Source organism: Tamandua tetradactyla, chromosome 12, assembly GCF_023851605.1.
Source record: "Tamandua tetradactyla isolate mTamTet1 chromosome 12, mTamTet1.pri, whole genome shotgun sequence".
NCBI lineage: Eukaryota > Metazoa > Chordata > Mammalia > Pilosa > Myrmecophagidae > Tamandua > Tamandua tetradactyla.
This window is the reverse complement of record NC_135338.1, coordinates 4,734,230-4,752,253: the sequence shown is the minus strand read 5'-3', so window position 1 is coordinate 4,752,253 and position 18,024 is coordinate 4,734,230. Positions and strand designations below refer to the sequence as shown.

Genomic DNA, 18,024 nt, shown 5'->3' with positions numbered 1-18,024 from the left:
ATATTATTACTTACTTAAAGGGTTATTGAGATTAAATAAGGAAATACTTGTAAAACACTTAGCAGAGTAATTTGGAATTCTTCTTAAACATTACCTGCTAATCATTACATTATTCTTTCTCCAGTCAAAACTCACTGTTGCCATAGAGGGTCTCCACTTCGTATCAGAAACATAGTCTGACTTTTACCACTAATAGGGGTGTATGATGGCTGGTTTCCATTACTCACCTTCCGTTAGTGGAATAGAGGGCAGGGGATAGACAGGAGTGTTTTATCGTTAATTAATAAAATTAATTTTTAAGCAACCAGTCCTCTCTGCCTATGGATCAGTTTGACCCTAGAAGGATAAAGAAGGAAAAAAAGGTTTCTGAGAAACCACATGTTGTTTTTATTTCCCTCCTAACAGGTTTTTCTTCTTCCCCTTTCTCTCCCAGCTTCCTCTCTGAGTTTAGCATCAATGGCATCAGCAACCCTCTCATCTCAGAACCACGTCCTGATTTACCTAGGTCCTTTTCCCCGTGCCCTGCCTGCCATTTCCCAGCTCCCCTTGCAGCTCTGTTCATCATTCTAGTCCTCTCTTGGATTTCTTTGAATTGAATTACGACTCATTTGATGACTTTGACTCCAAGTGTCTACCTTTCTAGATTATTACTCAAGTAAGGAACAGCTTCAGTCCTGACCACCTGTTTCCCTACGTTGTGTGGGCCTATTCCAGACCAGGAATTTTAACTTTGGAGTATTGGAAAAAGATTAGGGTAGCTGAACTTTCAGGTTTTCAGCAGGGCGATCACTAGATCCTTTGATCTCTGTTTATCATTTATACCTAACGATCATTTCATACAGTAATGGTGTATGTTATTACCATTAGATTAATGGATTAATTTGATTACCAATGGATTAATTTTTTATTTGTGTTCAATAAGCTTTCTTCTATGTATGTATAATTCTTCCAACTTGAAAATTGGGGCAGGAACATTTATAGTCATTTAATAACTAGGTGGCTTTATCAAAGACTCAAAAACCACTTTAAAGAATGGGTATACTTTTTCGAATATGACTAGGGAGGGAGAGGCAAAGGATTCTAGTCAAGGGCACTGATATGAGCAAAAGCTTAAAGGAAGGAGCTAATTTGGAGTGTTGTGTATGAGTAGATCATTTTTACTTTTGCTAGTGGGAGTACAACTAGGTAGTTTGGAATCAAATTGTAGAAAATCCTGAACGTGTGAGTAAGATGTTTGGATTAGTCGACTTCATTTGGCTTTTCTTGATTGATAAACACGCACGACGCAATTCTGAAATTCCCCAAGAGATTACGCGTGTTCAGTGTCTCCTTAAAGCCTGGTCTGGTTCGTGTAAGCCGGTGACTGCTGCTCGCTTTCCTTTCTACTGCAAGTGGTTGTTGTGCCTTAGGAAGAAAGACCCGTCTGCTGCTTCTCTCCCGGTGCTTTAGCTCTCCCTTTTGCCCGTTCTAAACCGCGCTCAATTAGCCTTTCTCCCAAATCTCCCTGTTAATCTCCCTATTTCAAGTCAGCAACACAGTGAGTGCCTGCTTACCACCAGAGTGGTGAATTCTAATTGAAGGCTGTACATCTCCTTCATGCTTGTAAGAGTTGTTGGACGTGTCTAATGTTTATGAAACAAGTGTGTAACTCTCCTGTTTCTCTTCCTTTGCAGACCTAGAGGATCAAGACATAATGGGAGCATTTTTAGACAAGCCAAAGATGGAAAAGCATAATGCCCAGGGGCAGGGTAATGGGCTGCGCTATGGGTTAAGCAGCATGCAAGGCTGGCGTGTTGAGATGGAGGATGCACATACAGCTGTGATCGGTTTGCCAAGTGGACTTGAAACTTGGTCATTTTTTGCTGTGTATGATGGGCACGCTGGGTCTCAGGTTGCCAAATACTGCTGTGAGCATTTGTTAGATCACATCACCAATAACCAGGATTTTAAAGGGTCGGCGGGAGCACCTTCGGTGGAAAATGTCAAGAATGGAATCAGAACAGGTTTTCTGGAGATTGATGAACACATGAGAGTCATGTCAGAGAAGAAACATGGCGCAGATAGAAGTGGGTCGACAGCTGTGGGTGTCTTAATTTCCCCCCATCATACTTATTTCATTAACTGTGGAGACTCGAGAGGTTTACTCTGTAGAAACAGGAAAGTTCACTTCTTCACACAAGATCATAAACCAAGTAATCCACTGGAAAAAGAACGAATTCAAAACGCAGGTGGTTCTGTGATGATTCAGCGTGTGAATGGCTCTCTGGCTGTGTCCAGGGCCCTTGGGGACTTTGATTACAAATGTGTCCACGGAAAAGGTCCTACAGAGCAGCTTGTCTCCCCAGAGCCTGAAGTCCATGATATTGAAAGATCTGAAGAAGACGATCAGTTCATTATTCTTGCATGTGATGGTATCTGGGATGTTATGGGCAATGAAGAGCTCTGTGATTTTGTAAGATCCAGACTTGAAGTCACTGACGATCTTGAGAAAGTTTGCAATGAAGTAGTCGACACCTGTTTGTATAAGGTAGATAGATGTTTTTAGAAAAACTATTTTATGTCATTTTAATTAGTACCTTGGTATTTAATCATCTTAGAACCTAAGTTCTCAGAAGTAAGTTTTCGTCACAGTGTAGAATAGTGTTCATCAACTATGAAAAATACATCATAGGAACACTTTTTAGAAATAAAATTACCCAACTGCCACCTATGCAAGAGTTATAATCTGAAAGTTTAGTATTTTGATAACCATGACTACTCAACCTTTTTAATCATGTGGAAGATTATCAAAGGTAAAAGGATTATTTCAGGTTTTAAAAGAGGGAGTGGGGAGAGTTAGACCTCAGTATCTACAAATGAAAAGCATTTTAGAATTTTGCCATTTTATTTTTACCGTATGATAACTATATACATTTATGGCAGCTATTTGATACTATGGTTAATGAATCAATAGCACTGACAAAGGGACTTTAGGGACATCTGGTGTGTTGTATTAGAAATAGCCTTGGGTTTTGGAATAAGAAGAACTTGATTTGAGAATCTGTGACTATTTAAACTAAGGTAAGCTATTTAAACTATCTGGAAGATCAGTTTCTTTAATTGTAAAAAAGATAAGACAGTTACTTGGTAGATTAAATATAATCATATACATAGTTGAGCTAGCAGCACAGGCTTTGGATTTACCGCTAAGGAAGCGAAGCCAGAGAAAGTTCTGTTGATTTCAGAGGCAGAAAAACCTGTCTGGGATCAAGGCTTAACTATTACTTTTGTACTCGACAATTTAGATGATGATATCTAGTCCATAGGACTGTTGATGGATTAAATTAATGAACTGATGTATTTATGTATGTAGCTAGTTTAGCAAATTGAATTAATTATACTTGATACATCTCTTTTCTAGAGATGTTAAATGACTTCTCCAGGATTACGCAATTACTTCTTAAGTAGCAGCACAAAAACTAGAATCTAGGCCCTTGAACTACGCTGTTCCATTTTGTCAGCAATGCTCATTAATTAATTCTTTAATTTTTTAAAACAAATGTTGCATTAATAAAACATTTTTGAGGCTCTATATTTTATTTTCTCTTAGAGTGCAGAAATAAAAAGCCAACATAATATTCTTTGTAGTTTTATACATACATTGCTGGCTCTACTTGAAATCTTAAAATCTAATCATATTTAGAAATCAGGTATGTGTAACATCCAACACAACCATATGTTAAAAAAAGTCAGTAGAACAAAACTTGATAGAGCACACTGATTCCAATTTTTGAATTTTGGGAGAACTGAAAAATGATTTAAGGAACATATGTTCTTTGTACCTTTTATGAAAATAGTATCCATGTGGTGAGTTTATTCTATAGTACTTGAAATACTTGTTAGCTAGATAAAAAGCATTTTCTTAAGAGAATTTTCAGAGCATATATTAGTAAATAATGACTCAGCTTCCACTTTCTTTCTATGTACAATTTTCCCCCCAAATTGTCTTTTTAAATATTAATTTCTTTATATTGTTTATTTTTTAAACTAATCCTGTGAGATCAGTAGCAGAATGAAATATGTAAAAATTAAATCCAGTCACTAACAGAAAAGGGGTGCGGGGAAGAAAGCAGTGATTCAAGTATTTTCATTTCAGCATTTTGAATACTTAGGTTTCCTTAAAATTGAATGTGCTTTCTAAAACTTGTAAGTTTTTTAAATTATAAAACTTACAGCCTGTTTTATTTGTAGTTTTACCTCTAATTCCCTATTTCTGCTTTTTATGAAGTGAATGAATTAGCTCCACAGTGTTCATTATAACTTATTTTTAATGTAAGATGATCAAATTTAACTACAGTCCAAATCCTGTTAAGAGGAATACCACTGAAATTTTCTTTTCATCGAGTGAATATGTGTATATATATATATATTCTTATTAGATGTCACTTCAAGTTAAATAGGCTACCAGTAAATGCTCAGAAATTTTTTTTGCTTTATAGAATTCTTTTAAATATTGTAGTGGGATTTAACCTGTAATATTTCTCTCTTGTCTTTTCGAGTATTGGCTATTCTATTTATTACATACTGCATATAATCTGTGTGTCTGTGTATGTGTGTACCTTTCCCCCAATATGTACATGTCTTATTTTTTTCTCTTTAAAAATATTATATGGTCTCACTAGAACAAATATAATTGGCATGCCTCTAAAGGTTCTCACAGCTTTGAAGAAGACGTATGGGAGGGCAAAAAGAAAACCAAAATATTTTCTCAAACTCTTTTCTTCCCAGGGAAGTCGAGACAACATGAGTGTGATATTGATCTGTTTTCCAAACGCACCCAAAGTATCGCCCGAAGCAGTGAAGAAGGAGGCAGAGTTGGACAAGTACCTGGAATGCAGAGTAGAAGGTGGATCATTTAACAAAAAATAAGTAACTTTATTAGAGAAAAACCTTCAACACAAACTTAACATTTTTAGATTTTAGATCTTTGACATCTAGTGTTAAGTGTACAAAAGTGGGGAAGAATATTTCTGTAGTAGTAATTTAGACGTGTGCTGACTGTCCTATCACACTTATATTAGAATTATCAGCTGGTGTGGCCCTATGTATTCTGTTCAGGACTCATTTGTTTAAAAAAGCTAAAATGTTTTATGTGCTTTTAAAATTCTTGATAAATTCACTGGCATAAGTAATTTTATGCGAGGAAAATCTGATTTTGTGGTTTCTTTAATTACAAATTCAGAAATTATTTGATGGTGATAATTTGAATGCCATCTTTGTGTGAAAAGCTGTGTACATTAATTTAGGATTGGTAGGGTTTTTTTTTTATAACTTGAAGGTCATACCTTGTGCATATGCCATAGCTTTTTTTTTTTTTTTTGCATGGGCAGGCACCAGGAGTTGAACCCAGATCTCCCGCATGGCAGTGAGAACTCTGCCTGCTGAGCCCCCGTGGCCTGCCCTGTGCCATAGCGTTTTAAAATTTATTCTAAACTGTTTTCAAGACTTTTTTTTTGCCTAAATCCTGTCTTACCTAAGCAAAGATAGACCTGTATAACAAAAATACTAGATGTCTGCTTGGCAGAAATGTGAATGCTGAATAGAATCTCTAAGTAAATTGGGAATTCCAGGAGCGTATTTGTCATAATTCCAGAAATTTCTTTGAGACAATTAGTAAGATGTTTGTAACTTTCCAGTGTAGTGCCTTTAAATATTTGAAAGAACTGAAGTTGTCTTTGACTATAGCTACTACCTGGTATATAGTTTAGTCTCTCCAGAGAATGCAGATTTACTGCATATATGCAATAAACTTGTGAAGTAAGCAGTTTCTTTAAGAAGGGCTTGACATGATTATGTAGTGTTGGAAGGTATTTTGGCCTCCTCATAGCATTAATTTGCACATTGAAGACCCCTACTTGCATGCAAGCATTGACCTACCACCTCTTAAATCCTGCTGTGTCTGCATTATAAAAATGAGTATGTACCTTAATTTTATTTTCTCACTTTTAGCTGTTTGATATCAATCATAATCAGTCTTATATTAGAGTCATGATTGTTTTTTATTTTCAGTATTGTCTTAGAGCTGCTGTTTTGCTTTTATTACCCTTACCACCTTTATAGTGATAGATCTGATATATGCGTGTACCATTTGGTATTTCATTCATTGGACATAATATTCAGTGAGTTTGTTTCCTATTAGCAAGGATCATAGAATTTTTATATTTTAAATATGTTTTTTATAGATAATATAAAATAGCAAAATATTTAATGTTACAGAGTTTATCACATTAGTTCACATTGCTATTTGGGAAAAATATGAAATCAGGAGAGAATAATTAATGTGTATAGGGGTAAGTTGATATTTAATGCATTGGTACTTTTAAAGTGACTTGGGAACATACATGGTTTCCTATTGACTTAAATAGGAATAAGTATTTTATTTACTATGAAATGGGATCGAATTTTAGAAATGCTACTTTTACCTTAGCGTGTACTCTTTTAAAGTAAAATTTTGGTGGAATTAAAAATACTAACTTCAGATACATAATTTGTTAACAATATTAAGCTTCATATTGCTTATTATCAAGCAAGAGTTGCCATTTGAGCAGAGTTTATTTGATACTTGATATTTTCAATATGTTGAATGTTGTTATACTTGTATCATTCATTGGAAAACTATTTTGTGTCATGAATGAAATCTATGGTATTCTTTATTAAGATATATTTGATGAGACTGCAACTAGAGAAGAAATATAACATTACTTAAAACTGCTGCTATTTAAAAACATAGAAAGAATGTAATTGTTTGCATTGTAAAAGTTGTTACATGTCTTAAAACGTGAAAAACAGCGTATCAACTTCCGAAGCAGGCACTGAACACCTTTTTCTTTCTTTTTTTAAATACATGCCTTCGCTAAAGTTCTGTGAGCTGCCAAATTTCATGTTACTTGTTTTGAATACTTACAGCTTTTCTCTCTACACCATAGTAAAGGGTAAAGGATTTTCACCTCCCTTTCTCCTGTCACCTGCCTTTCTAAATCACCTTCTGGGCACATAAACAATTTAACTCATAGTTTATACTATACCTCTACTGAGTTTGTGTTCCTTCTAAGCCAATTTAAGATTGTTTATTTGTGTATAGTTTAAAAATCTTCGCTGCTGATTGCCTGAGTGTCATTTACAATTGCTGATTTAGAGATAAGTGGTAGAATTCCTCAGACTTGAGGAAGGAGAGCGAGGGGTAGAAGAATATGTTTGTATATGGGTATGTAGAATATGGATCTTCTATACATAGGTATTCTTTAATTTAAAATAACCAGTCTTTTTACAACTATGATTAAAGTATATAGTCCACGAGCAATATTAAGAATATTTCTTAAAATTCAATTCTTTTTCAAAAGCAAAAAGAACAACTAGTATAGTATAGTATAAAAGGTCAGGTAGTTTAAATGGATTGTCCCACATGGAATATGGGATATTAACTGTTTTTAAAGCCTTACATTATTTTTTTTAAAAAAAGAACTTGTTTGTTTTCCTGTAATTTTCTTCATAGTTAAAATATCCTAATTTATATTTGACAAAAGAGATGTAAGATACATCAAATATAGATGATTTGAGGTAATATTTTTTTAGACCTGAAACCATCATTGATTACATTTATCATCAGTGTTCATTTCTGTTGTATCTAGTTATCTATCCAAATAATTGTATTGGCTTAGCAGAGACTGTATGTTAAGTGTATTACAGCTTTAGATTGTAAAATTGTGCAGTTTAGGTAAACATCAAATCCCTTTATTTTTGTACAGCAGCTTTCCAGCATTAGAATCATGTAGAATAAATATATTAGATGTTAAAGATTACACAATAAAGGAACTTGGCAAACCAAATCTGAGATCCTTGCTTTTTGTTCAGATTTAAAAGTGGTTAAAAAAAAAAAAAGGCAAAAAATAATAGATGGTAAAATTTGGCCTTAATTTATAAAGGACAATTTGAGTCATTTCAAGAAATATGGGTAGCAATGTCTGTCTTTTAAAGTGTACCTTTAATGATGAATTAATATTTCAAGGCTTGATCAAAGAATGGAAGCTCTTTATTTGTGTTCTTATTTTCAAAGGTATTTACAAATTTAAACTAGAATAATTTTCTTGCACCAGTGTTGACTAAAAGAAAATTTCCTATCATAAACATTGAAAAATAAAAGACTGAACAAAACTTAAAGATAAAACTTACAAATACCTTTGGCATAATATTGCATTTGGAGTAAACTGTGTTAAGACTCCAAGTGAAGACTTACTTGCCCGTAAAGTGAATAGTTTTAGAGTTCTTTGTTAAGTTCTGTGTACATAATTTTGATATTGTGTGGTATGAATAACAGTATACATCTGCACAACACTGCAGATCATATCACTTTACCCATTTAACATCTGGATGTTTTGAAGTTAATTTAAATGCAGATGTATGGTTTGTCAAATATTTCTCTTTAGAAAATTTTCATGAAGCTTAGATCTTTTTCGTTCAAGGCTTTGTTCAGATAATCAACCAAGAAAATGGTTTTCTGGATCTATTAACTGTTTAAAGATACTTTAGACAAAAATTAAGCTGAGTCCTGTTTTAGTATATAATCTAACCTGTGCATGCTACTTAATACCATTTTGCAAATATAAAGATGTACCTAAAAATGATTTAGTTTAGTATGTAACCAATACATTTCCTATACTGAAAGGTTGCTTTTTTAAAATTCCAAAATTATACCAAAAAAATCTGTGCAATGTATTTTACAGGGCAAAGTTCAGGAAGCATGTTCCTAGTCTAAAGAGAGGAGTCGCTCTCCTCAGAAGTAACTGGTTGTCATCTTAAGAAGGATATTCTCATCTGTACACATGTATTCCTGATTATGTAATATATTGATGTAACGTGAAATTCTTTTTATATTGTGATCTAGATTGTTTTCATTCTTTAAAGTTAATAAGGAAAGTATTTCATTTTTTGTATCATCTTGTGCACCCTTTTGTCATAAATTTTCAAAGGTCAACTTGATTTTTTTTCTCTTATGACACCAGTTTAGAAAATCTTGGATGTGGTAAATACATCCTTTAAAAGCTAAGTTATCTTTGTTTCAATTTTTAAATTAAATTTGGATAGCACTTACAAAAAAAGTACTTCTGATTCCCAGAAATCATAAAGAAGCAGGGGGAAGGCGTCCCCGACTTAGTCCATGTGATGCGCACATTAGCGAGCGAGAACATCCCCAGCCTCCCACCAGGGGGTGAACTGGCAAGCAAGTAAGTTACGTTCTGCACACTCTCATACTTGAGGCTAGTGTAGGCAAATGTTGATGCAGTTGGTCAAATATGTTTGCCTAATTTGTAAGATGATATAATTATATGCTTTCAAAATATTTTATTTAGCCTACAGATCAGTGGTTTTTGAAATTAGTGATATATGGTGCTTGTTTAGATTAGATGCTCGAATGTCCTCAGTTGTAACTAGTTATACTGAGGTTGGATGACATTGATTTCCAAATATAGCATAAATGATAATGTAATACAAGCACTTTTTAAATTAAACTACATAGCATTATAAAATTTGAAGTGTCATTATTGTATTATTTTTACTACTGTTCTTATTGTTGATCATGTCAATTGCTGGTTAACTGTGACATCCCAGGAATAAACATCTTCCTCTTCCTCTATCTGGCTGAATTTTCTCCTTCTCACATTTGCCATTTTATATATATATATATATATATATTTTTTTTTTTTTTTTTTTTGACGTGGGCAGCACCGGGAATTGAACCTGGGTCTCTGTCATGGCAGGCGAGAGCTCTGCCGGCTGAGTCACCATGGGCCCCCCCGCCCAGTGTTTTTGTTTGGTTAGTTTTAGGAGTCAGGGAAGCTTGTTTTTTTCCCTTTCCACTTTAGTTCAAAGAACTGGACTAATTTGTGTTGAATATTGATGCTTACATCTTAATAGTAGAAAATGAATTCAAGTAATTTTATAATTCAAATGTTAAAATATTTTTACCTTAAATATCCATAAAGTTGGCCTACAAAAATATATTATTGACTAATTTTCTTGAAATCTCCACTGGGTTTTGCAACTAAGAGCCATGCTCTTTATAATCATTTTTACTGAATGACAATTACAAATGTTCCTGTTTGAAGCTTTTATTTTTTAGAAACTGTTTTCTTCCACTATGACTTTCTATGAAATAATTGTCTATAAAATTGCTTCAAATCAATTTTGGAGGCAGGAAGGCTATCAGTACCACTGCAGACTTGTCATAGAAATGTTGTATTTGACATTGAGTTTTAATAGGGGCATTAAGAAAAGCAGAATCTTAAATATAAAATGTATCTAAATTAATTTACTGTAACACATGTTGAAGTTACTTCTACTTGAAAACTAACATGCAGCTTTTAACTGCTATGTGCTATTAATATCATATCTTAAGAACCTCATTGTCATTGCTGACTCATAAACACTTAAGCCAGTTCAAATAGAAGTAGACTCTATAGACTGATTTTTTTAAATCATGACAATTAGTCTTCTATTAACTGGGCTGGTGGAATGTTGTATTTTGGAATTAATTCACCTCTACTTTTAACTTTGAGGTCCAAATATCTTAAAGTAGGCTTGCTTATTAAGAGTAAGAAATAAAACTAAAGTAATATCTAAGTATTCAATTATTTTGACATTTTAATGAGCACCTGACTATGAATTAAGCACTGTTTTGCTTTCCAAAGAATTAATTCTCTGCATTTTTTAAAATTTAGGCGGAATGTAATTGAAGCCGTTTACAATAGACTGAATCCTTACAAAAATGATGACACTGTAAGTAACATTTTAGCTTCCTCTGCTTACCCTTCCCCTTCACTCTAAATGCATATCCTTCCTACCTGTTTTTGCAGAATTGTTCACTGCACCCATTCTCTTACCCACACCCCTGATTGATTGCTCTGAACTCTGCTTGCTCTGAGCTCTGCCTTGACCACAGTTCTAGTGATTGAGGACATAATCATGGTGAGTGGCCACCTCTCTCAAAAAAGAAGAAAGTTCTTTTGGATTATTTTGGGTTCTGTAAGTTTCTACAAGCAATCAACTTCGGAACGTTTGCCTCCACTGAATATTTTTTTGAAGTTTGGATTAATATCTCTATTCAGAATCTTCAGTTAGACTAGGTTTATGAACAGCTGCAATATTTAACTTCAAAATGCTTATCTCCACCAAATAGTTTTTATGGTTGGAAATACCCCTGCCAAGGACCCTAAAATGTATGCTTCATTTAAATATTAAAATAAAAAATTCTATTAACATAGACATTAGAAAAAAGTTTTTTGATTTTTTTTTAAAAAGACGTAAAGGTGCCATATTCTCAAGTAAGTTTTCTCTTTCAATTCTGCTAAAGAATATTTACAGAAAAATGGTAACTTAAAATCATTTGAGCATAGATAGCTCTGAAATATTTTATATATTACATTATGAACCCTCTTCAAATCTCATATTACATGAAGTCTCAATCTTTTTATGCAATAAAAGTTCATAAAAGTGGTGTTCTGCAAATAAATTGGGTTTAATCAAAGAAAATACATGAAATTATTTTTAGTAGTTTTATTGACTTAGAAATACATTTGGTCGACCTATTAGGAAAACCAGATTTCAAGTATTTTATTCCAAAAACAAAGGCATAATAATTCTTTAAACAAATTAAATATTGGTATTTCATGTATATACACACATATTTACATACTTTTTAAAACATTTGTATTCTAAAAATCAACTTGACAAAACTTTATCTCTGTGACCCACAAAGTAGTATGTTTTGACACCTCCAAGCATTAATTTAGCTCCTTGTTTCATTTTGTTTCCTTTTACAAAGGACTCTACATCAACTGATGATATGTGGTAAAACTGCTCATCTAGCTATGGAGTTTGCCTTCACCTCCAAAGGAGAGTATAGCTCAACTTCGATGAAACTTTTTAACATCCATCCTCAACTTTAAAGAAGGATATGACATGGGTGAGAGTGATTGATTACACCAGAGAACTTCAGCCGTACAACAGCTAGCCCAGAACTGATCTTTTTTGTTTTGTTTTTGTTTTGTAAATTTGAGACTTATGTAAACGTGATTTCAAACCATAATTCATGTTGTAAATCAGACTCCAGCAATTTTTGTTGTATGATTTTGTTTTTTGTAAAGTAATTGTCCTTGTGCAAAATGCTGATATTTAATTATGAACTGCTTTAAATCACTATCAAAGTTACAGAACTGTTTGGCTTGTTGTGTGATGCAACAGATACATAGCCCTTTCAAGTCATGCTGTGTTTTGGACTTGGGGTTGGGACAGGGAGAGCAGCAGCCACATCAGCTAGATGCTTAAACATGCACATGATTGTGGAGATAATTTCAAAACCTTACAAAGCCGAACATGCAGGGATTTATTGAAAGCTATCTTAATGTTCTTGGCAGTGTGATTGGCATTGTAGATAAAGCCGGTCCCTTCATTTAACTGTCTTTTAAGATATTCTCTCCTTGTTGCCATGAGTATTGCAGGTAATACAGTATATTTATAAGAATATCGATCTTGGGGCTAGAATGCCTTGATTCTTTGCACCTGTTTTACAAGTCCTTCCTTACATTAAATTACTAATTGATAAGCAGCAGCTTCCTACATATAGTAGGAAACTGCCACATTTTTGCTATCATGATTGGCTGGGCCTGCTGCTGTTCCTAGTAAGATATTCTGAATTCCATTTTATCAATAAAGCTTGATTTAACAAACAAGAAATTTAATCATGTACGTGTAATTCCTCTTTTATCCCGGCCTTCTAAAACACCATGCCATTGTAATGAGAAGTTTCTCATGGGGAAAGATGTTAGTCTCTTGAGATGGACAATAATGTTACTCAAGGCTTAGAGTTGGAAATGTTTCCCTTCTATTAGAAAGACTGAAAGATTAAGTCTCTGTTGTTCCTTAATCTGTTTTTAAATAGGTTTGTTTCAGCCTGTTTTTGTTTTTGTTTTACATTGAGATGCGCATCAGCTTGGATTTGCCTACTGTTTAGTTAAAATAATTGTCAAAACTTGACAGTCTAACACTCTCTGATAGGTATGTGTGCATTTGTGAGCGTGTGTTTGCCTGTGATTTTTAATTGGCCCATGTCTTTAGAATACAAGTGGTTAAGATGTATTTGTGATTTGAAATATAGCATGTTGATAATATTTAGCTGTTGGCCTTTTAAAATAACTTGCAGAGCTTAAGGAATTGTAGATTAAAAAATAATTTAATTTAGGCTTAAATTCTTCTGATTAAGCATGTGAAAGTTAGTTTTTCAAATCTGTCACATTGAAAAGACTACTGTTCTGTGCCCTGTATTTTTGTCTCTTTTGGTTGAATATTGTATTTATCACTATGTATTTTAATCATTCAGTAGGCAGATTCCCCACCAGAAAACTATTATAATGTAAGATTAAAATAACATCATAAGAAGACCAAATCAAAACTTTGTGTATAAAAAGTAGTATAATCCACTTTGTTATATTTGTTTTTTCCCCTAACTTGGAAATATACTTATTTGTATATATAACCTTAAAACTAATGTAAAGTTAGGGGAGTAGTGGGAAAATTAATGTGAAACGTCTCAGATTTAAGTAGTTACATACCAGCAAAATCTTAACATTATCCCTCTTATTTGTGAGGTGATTAAATGTTACTTAATTGTATTTAATTTATATCCTAATTCAGCATGAGTGAAGAAAAATTGAAGTATTATATTTAGAAACTCATAACCATTGAAACTAAATAACCAATTCCATACTTAACTTACAAATAAATGCTTAATGTCTAAATCTGTGGTAGAGTGCGAAGTATCATAATGTTCTAAGTTATGGCTTTGCAAGCTGTAAATGTACATTTAATGAATAGTAGTGCTTCTAATGTATATTGAGTATCAGACACACAAGTCCTGAAAGTTAAATATCCCTTATTACGATAAGCAAGTTCCTTAATTTTTAATGTAGACTGAAGTTTTTAGTTCCAGAAATTTCAAAACCTTGAACTGTACTGTGGAATCATTTGAGATGCAAAATCTTAACCACAAGTAAAATATATGATGGAAAACTGTATTTCAAAGTAAGAGCCTTTTTATTTGAGTTTTTAGCTAAATGAAAAAAGAGGAGATTAAAATATCCTTCTCTTAGAATTATTTCTGAAATTAGGCTTGGAAGTGAGAGCAAACTAATTGTGATATAAGAAGACTAAATCTTTTCCCACGTGAGTCAGCACTGACATACTAGATAAGATTTTTCATTATAACAATACAAGAAGGAAGTATACATTATAACAGCAGATTGTATGTATTTCTGATTTTGGGGGGCAGTGGTAGTGGGGGGGAGAATCAACCACATTTTTAAAAAGCACTTTTGCACTTCTATTGTGCATTTCATTTTTGTACCACTTAAATTCTTGACCTCCATCCCCTCCTTTTTGTGCTAATTAGCATCTCAGGGCAACGCTTTAAAATTTTTGATGTGTTCTATGTTATTTTCTTTGGAGGGATAATGTGCTGATAACATAATATTCTAAATGTACTTTGATTTAAACTTCTTAATGAGTCCAATTTGCTGCTTTTAATAGGAAATTCAATTTTGTATACCAGACTGTTATTACCCTAAATTAAAAAAAACTTCACTGATCTCTCTCTTAATATTTTCGCAAAATAAGATCTAATTTCCACTTTCTTGGGGAATGTACTTTTACAGATAAGAGAAGATGTTCTCAATATTAGCACTAACTTTTAAAAATTAAAGTGGGTGTTTTCCTTATTCAGCATTAAAACTATCTAAAACATTTTAATTACAGTGTATTAACTTACTTCTTGCAGTTCGTGTAACTCCAGCCAGTTAATTTTTTCTACTAACTTCATAACATTAAGAAATTTGGATTAAAGAATAAATCAATTATGAAATTAAAATGATCTGAATTGTAGCAGTACTTTTACTGATCATCCCTTGGGCTATATATTAATCCAGTTAAAACTTTGCTTTTCCACAAAATGTATTGAGCATTATCTACAAAACACTATTCTAGGCTAAGCACCTAAAGAGAATTCATAGGTCCTTGTCCTCATGAATTTATGTTCTCACAGAATTTAGAATCTAGTGTAAGTTAATATTATAACTGCATCACTCATCCAAGAAAATAGTAACTGTCCTCCAGCTCGCCTACCAGGTACTCTTCTGAACAAGGCAGGTCCCTGTTCTCAAAGAACTCATTTGTGCTTCCTTTATTCACCTGAACTCTTCTTCTGTTTATTTTCTCCCCCCACCCCAAATTTAAAAATCTCATTCTAAAGAAAATTATTCTTAGCATAGGAATGAAATTGGACTGATGAGAATTAAGTCCACTCGGCATGCTTGATTGTCTAGAAAGAATGGTCTTTTTGCTTCCTGCTAACAGCAGCAATTCAGAGAACTAGGTCATGCATTTCTTAGCATTCTCCAGCCCTGAAAATACAGGTGGGGTTTGCATTTAAGATATTTTTAGAAATATATATCTCCAGTTAAATTTATCTTATTTAAGTAAAACTGTTCTTTTATTGAAAACATGTCAGTGTTACTATCCAATTTTAACCAGATAAAATTGTTTTAAAATGTTTAAAAAAATTTCGGCGTGTTTTAAATTTTTAAAATAATTTCACTGCCCATCTTTACTGGATAAATCCTTCTAGGAATTCAATTTATTATTTCTGCCAAAAAAAAAAACAGATTAAACTGGGTACTAGTTTACTTTTTGTTGTTTTTAATTTTTAATTTCATGGTGTATACTTTTAGTTCATTAAGTTTGATTGAGAGGTTTAAGCCTTTAATATTTTGATAGCTGTTTGTACAGTATTATGTTAGAATTTGATTAGAAAATATTATGTAAATATTTCAGTATATAAATGTTCCTCATTTGAGATTTTTCTTTGAAGGGACCTTAAAGAGTTTCATATACTTTTGCTTGCAGATAGATACTGCTGGTGAGATGACCATTTTTTATTTGAGAAATTTAGTCTTCTAATTAGCTTTTCCTTTACACATTGGGAAGAATTCCTTATGGTTTAAGATTTTAGAAACATAATTTTGCCTTATTTACTTCAGTAGTATGCCATTGTTTTGGTTTGTATTTGTTTTAAATTATATATTACTTCAGAATATGCTTGAAATATTTAAGAATACATTTCCTAAATATATAAGTATAATACTGTATTATTGGTTAGCATAATAAGTCTCGGTTAAGTGTGATTGCTGATAGAGTACAATAACAGAAATGAAACAGGTATTTGGTTCCACTTCTCTGTCAAATGAATGTTTTCCACTTTTGTTTACCTCAGCACCGAGTCTTTTCCTTTCACCCACTTATATAATAAGACTCATGGTTTCTGCTCTCACTGCTTTCCTGTTTTTATAACCAGCAGGTAGGCATACTAATGAGAAAAACTTAGATAGTATTGAAATTGCTGTTATACTTTTATTAGATGAAGGTGCAGGGAAGGTGTTTAAGTTGACAAAAAAAACCAATGTGACAACAACAAAATGTCCCCATTTCCTCTCCTTCCCTCTTGGTTATCTCTTTCTTTTTTCAAACTGAAACAGGCCAATTCTGTTTTCTTGAGCAAGAAAGCTTAGTGATTACCTCATCAAGGCCTACTAATACTGTGTTAAACTGGGCTTAAAATAAGGAAACCAGAGATGGAGGGGTGGGGAGATGTCAGTGAGGAGAGAAGAAGATTACTTTTTAATTCTTTTAAAAGCCATAGGAATGTCTTCCTTGGACCCAGCTGTGAATGATTAAGTACTGTTGCATCACATAAACCATCAGGAACCATCCTTTTCTTCTTTAGATAATTTGGGGTTTCCACAAGAGAGACAACGATAAAAGTTACTGCTTATTCAACAGAAGCAATTGAGAAAAATAAATACAATGTTTCTTTACCACAAAACCCAACCCATCAGTTCTTTTCATTGCTCTAAAACCCAGTTTTCTCCTAATGGCTTTCTGATTAAACTAAGTGTTTGGAAAACTATTTAGGGTTTTTCTTTATTTTTAACTTGGTCCTTCCAACCCCATAAAGAGCTACTTAGTAACATTTGCATTTGTGTGGTACCAGCTGAAGTAAGTTAGATTTGTGTAAAAGATTGGGTGGCTGCAGAACAGAATTAGTAATGTTCTAATTAAGTGTGGATGGGACAGGTTCATTTTAGCAGTTCTTACCTTTTGAGTCACAGACACTTTGATACTGATGAATCCTGTGGACTCCCTCAAGCCAAGAAATGCATAGAATGTATATAACCCCTTCAATACTGAAGTTTACAGTATTGCAGTAGTTTGTGGGCCCCTGATTAAGATCCCATACTACAGCATAATGGGGTGTCATCCCTTGCCCTGCAAAGCCCATAAACAATATTTCGAGGACATCAAAATAACTTGAGTCTATTTTAAGCAATTATTTCACTTTTTAAAAGGTATGGGAGGTGGAGGGGGGCCTGGGCTAGAATCTGATATTAAAATACCCTTTTTTAAAAAAGGTTACATTTCAGGGAAAGGAAGAATGATTAAAGGTAGAAAAAGTAGTCTTAGGATTAGTCTTAGAGGATAACACTTTTCTCTAAGAAGATTTGAAATTCAATAGGAAAGAGATCAGAGGGGAATTTAGCATTTCTGGCATATTTCTGACCTGTGTAGTGCAGTTATATTAACAGACAATACATTTAACTGTCAGATTTCACTCAGGTTTTAAGATTTTCAGCTTCCTGGTATTACAGTTCATTAAATGTTTAATTCATTTCGGAGTCTTAGGCTTTAGATACTGAACTACTAATGCAGAATGTTACAATACGCTCTAACATGGACAGCCACTAATGTCCAGGGTCAATGAGATTTCTACTAAAATACAACTGCAATGGAAAAATTGATTGGATTGTTAAATTTGTTGCCAAATTTGGATGTTCAGTTACAGCTTATTTAATTCCCATTTGTGGGAGTTTTGAAACTTAGAAACCA

The 18,024-nt window shown here is 33.2% G+C and overlaps 1 protein-coding gene across 3 annotated transcripts in view; it reads left to right on the top strand.

Moving 5' to 3' along the window:
* Nucleotides 1–16,894, top strand: part of PPM1A (protein phosphatase, Mg2+/Mn2+ dependent 1A) — a 73,180-nt gene extending 56,286 nt beyond the window's left edge. For all 3 annotated transcript variants that reach the window (XM_077122467.1, XM_077122468.1, XM_077122469.1), the window contains exons 2-6: nucleotides 1,674–2,527; nucleotides 4,768–4,885; nucleotides 9,152–9,260; nucleotides 10,755–10,812; nucleotides 11,858–16,894. In XM_077122467.1, the coding sequence (XP_076978582.1) occupies nucleotides 1,674–2,527; nucleotides 4,768–4,885; nucleotides 9,152–9,260; nucleotides 10,755–10,812; nucleotides 11,858–11,887 (1,169 nt within the window). In that variant the 3' untranslated portion in view covers nucleotides 11,888–16,894. The remainder of the gene's footprint in view (nucleotides 1–1,673; nucleotides 2,528–4,767; nucleotides 4,886–9,151; nucleotides 9,261–10,754; nucleotides 10,813–11,857) is intronic.
* Nucleotides 16,895–18,024: the final 1,130 nt, after the last annotated feature.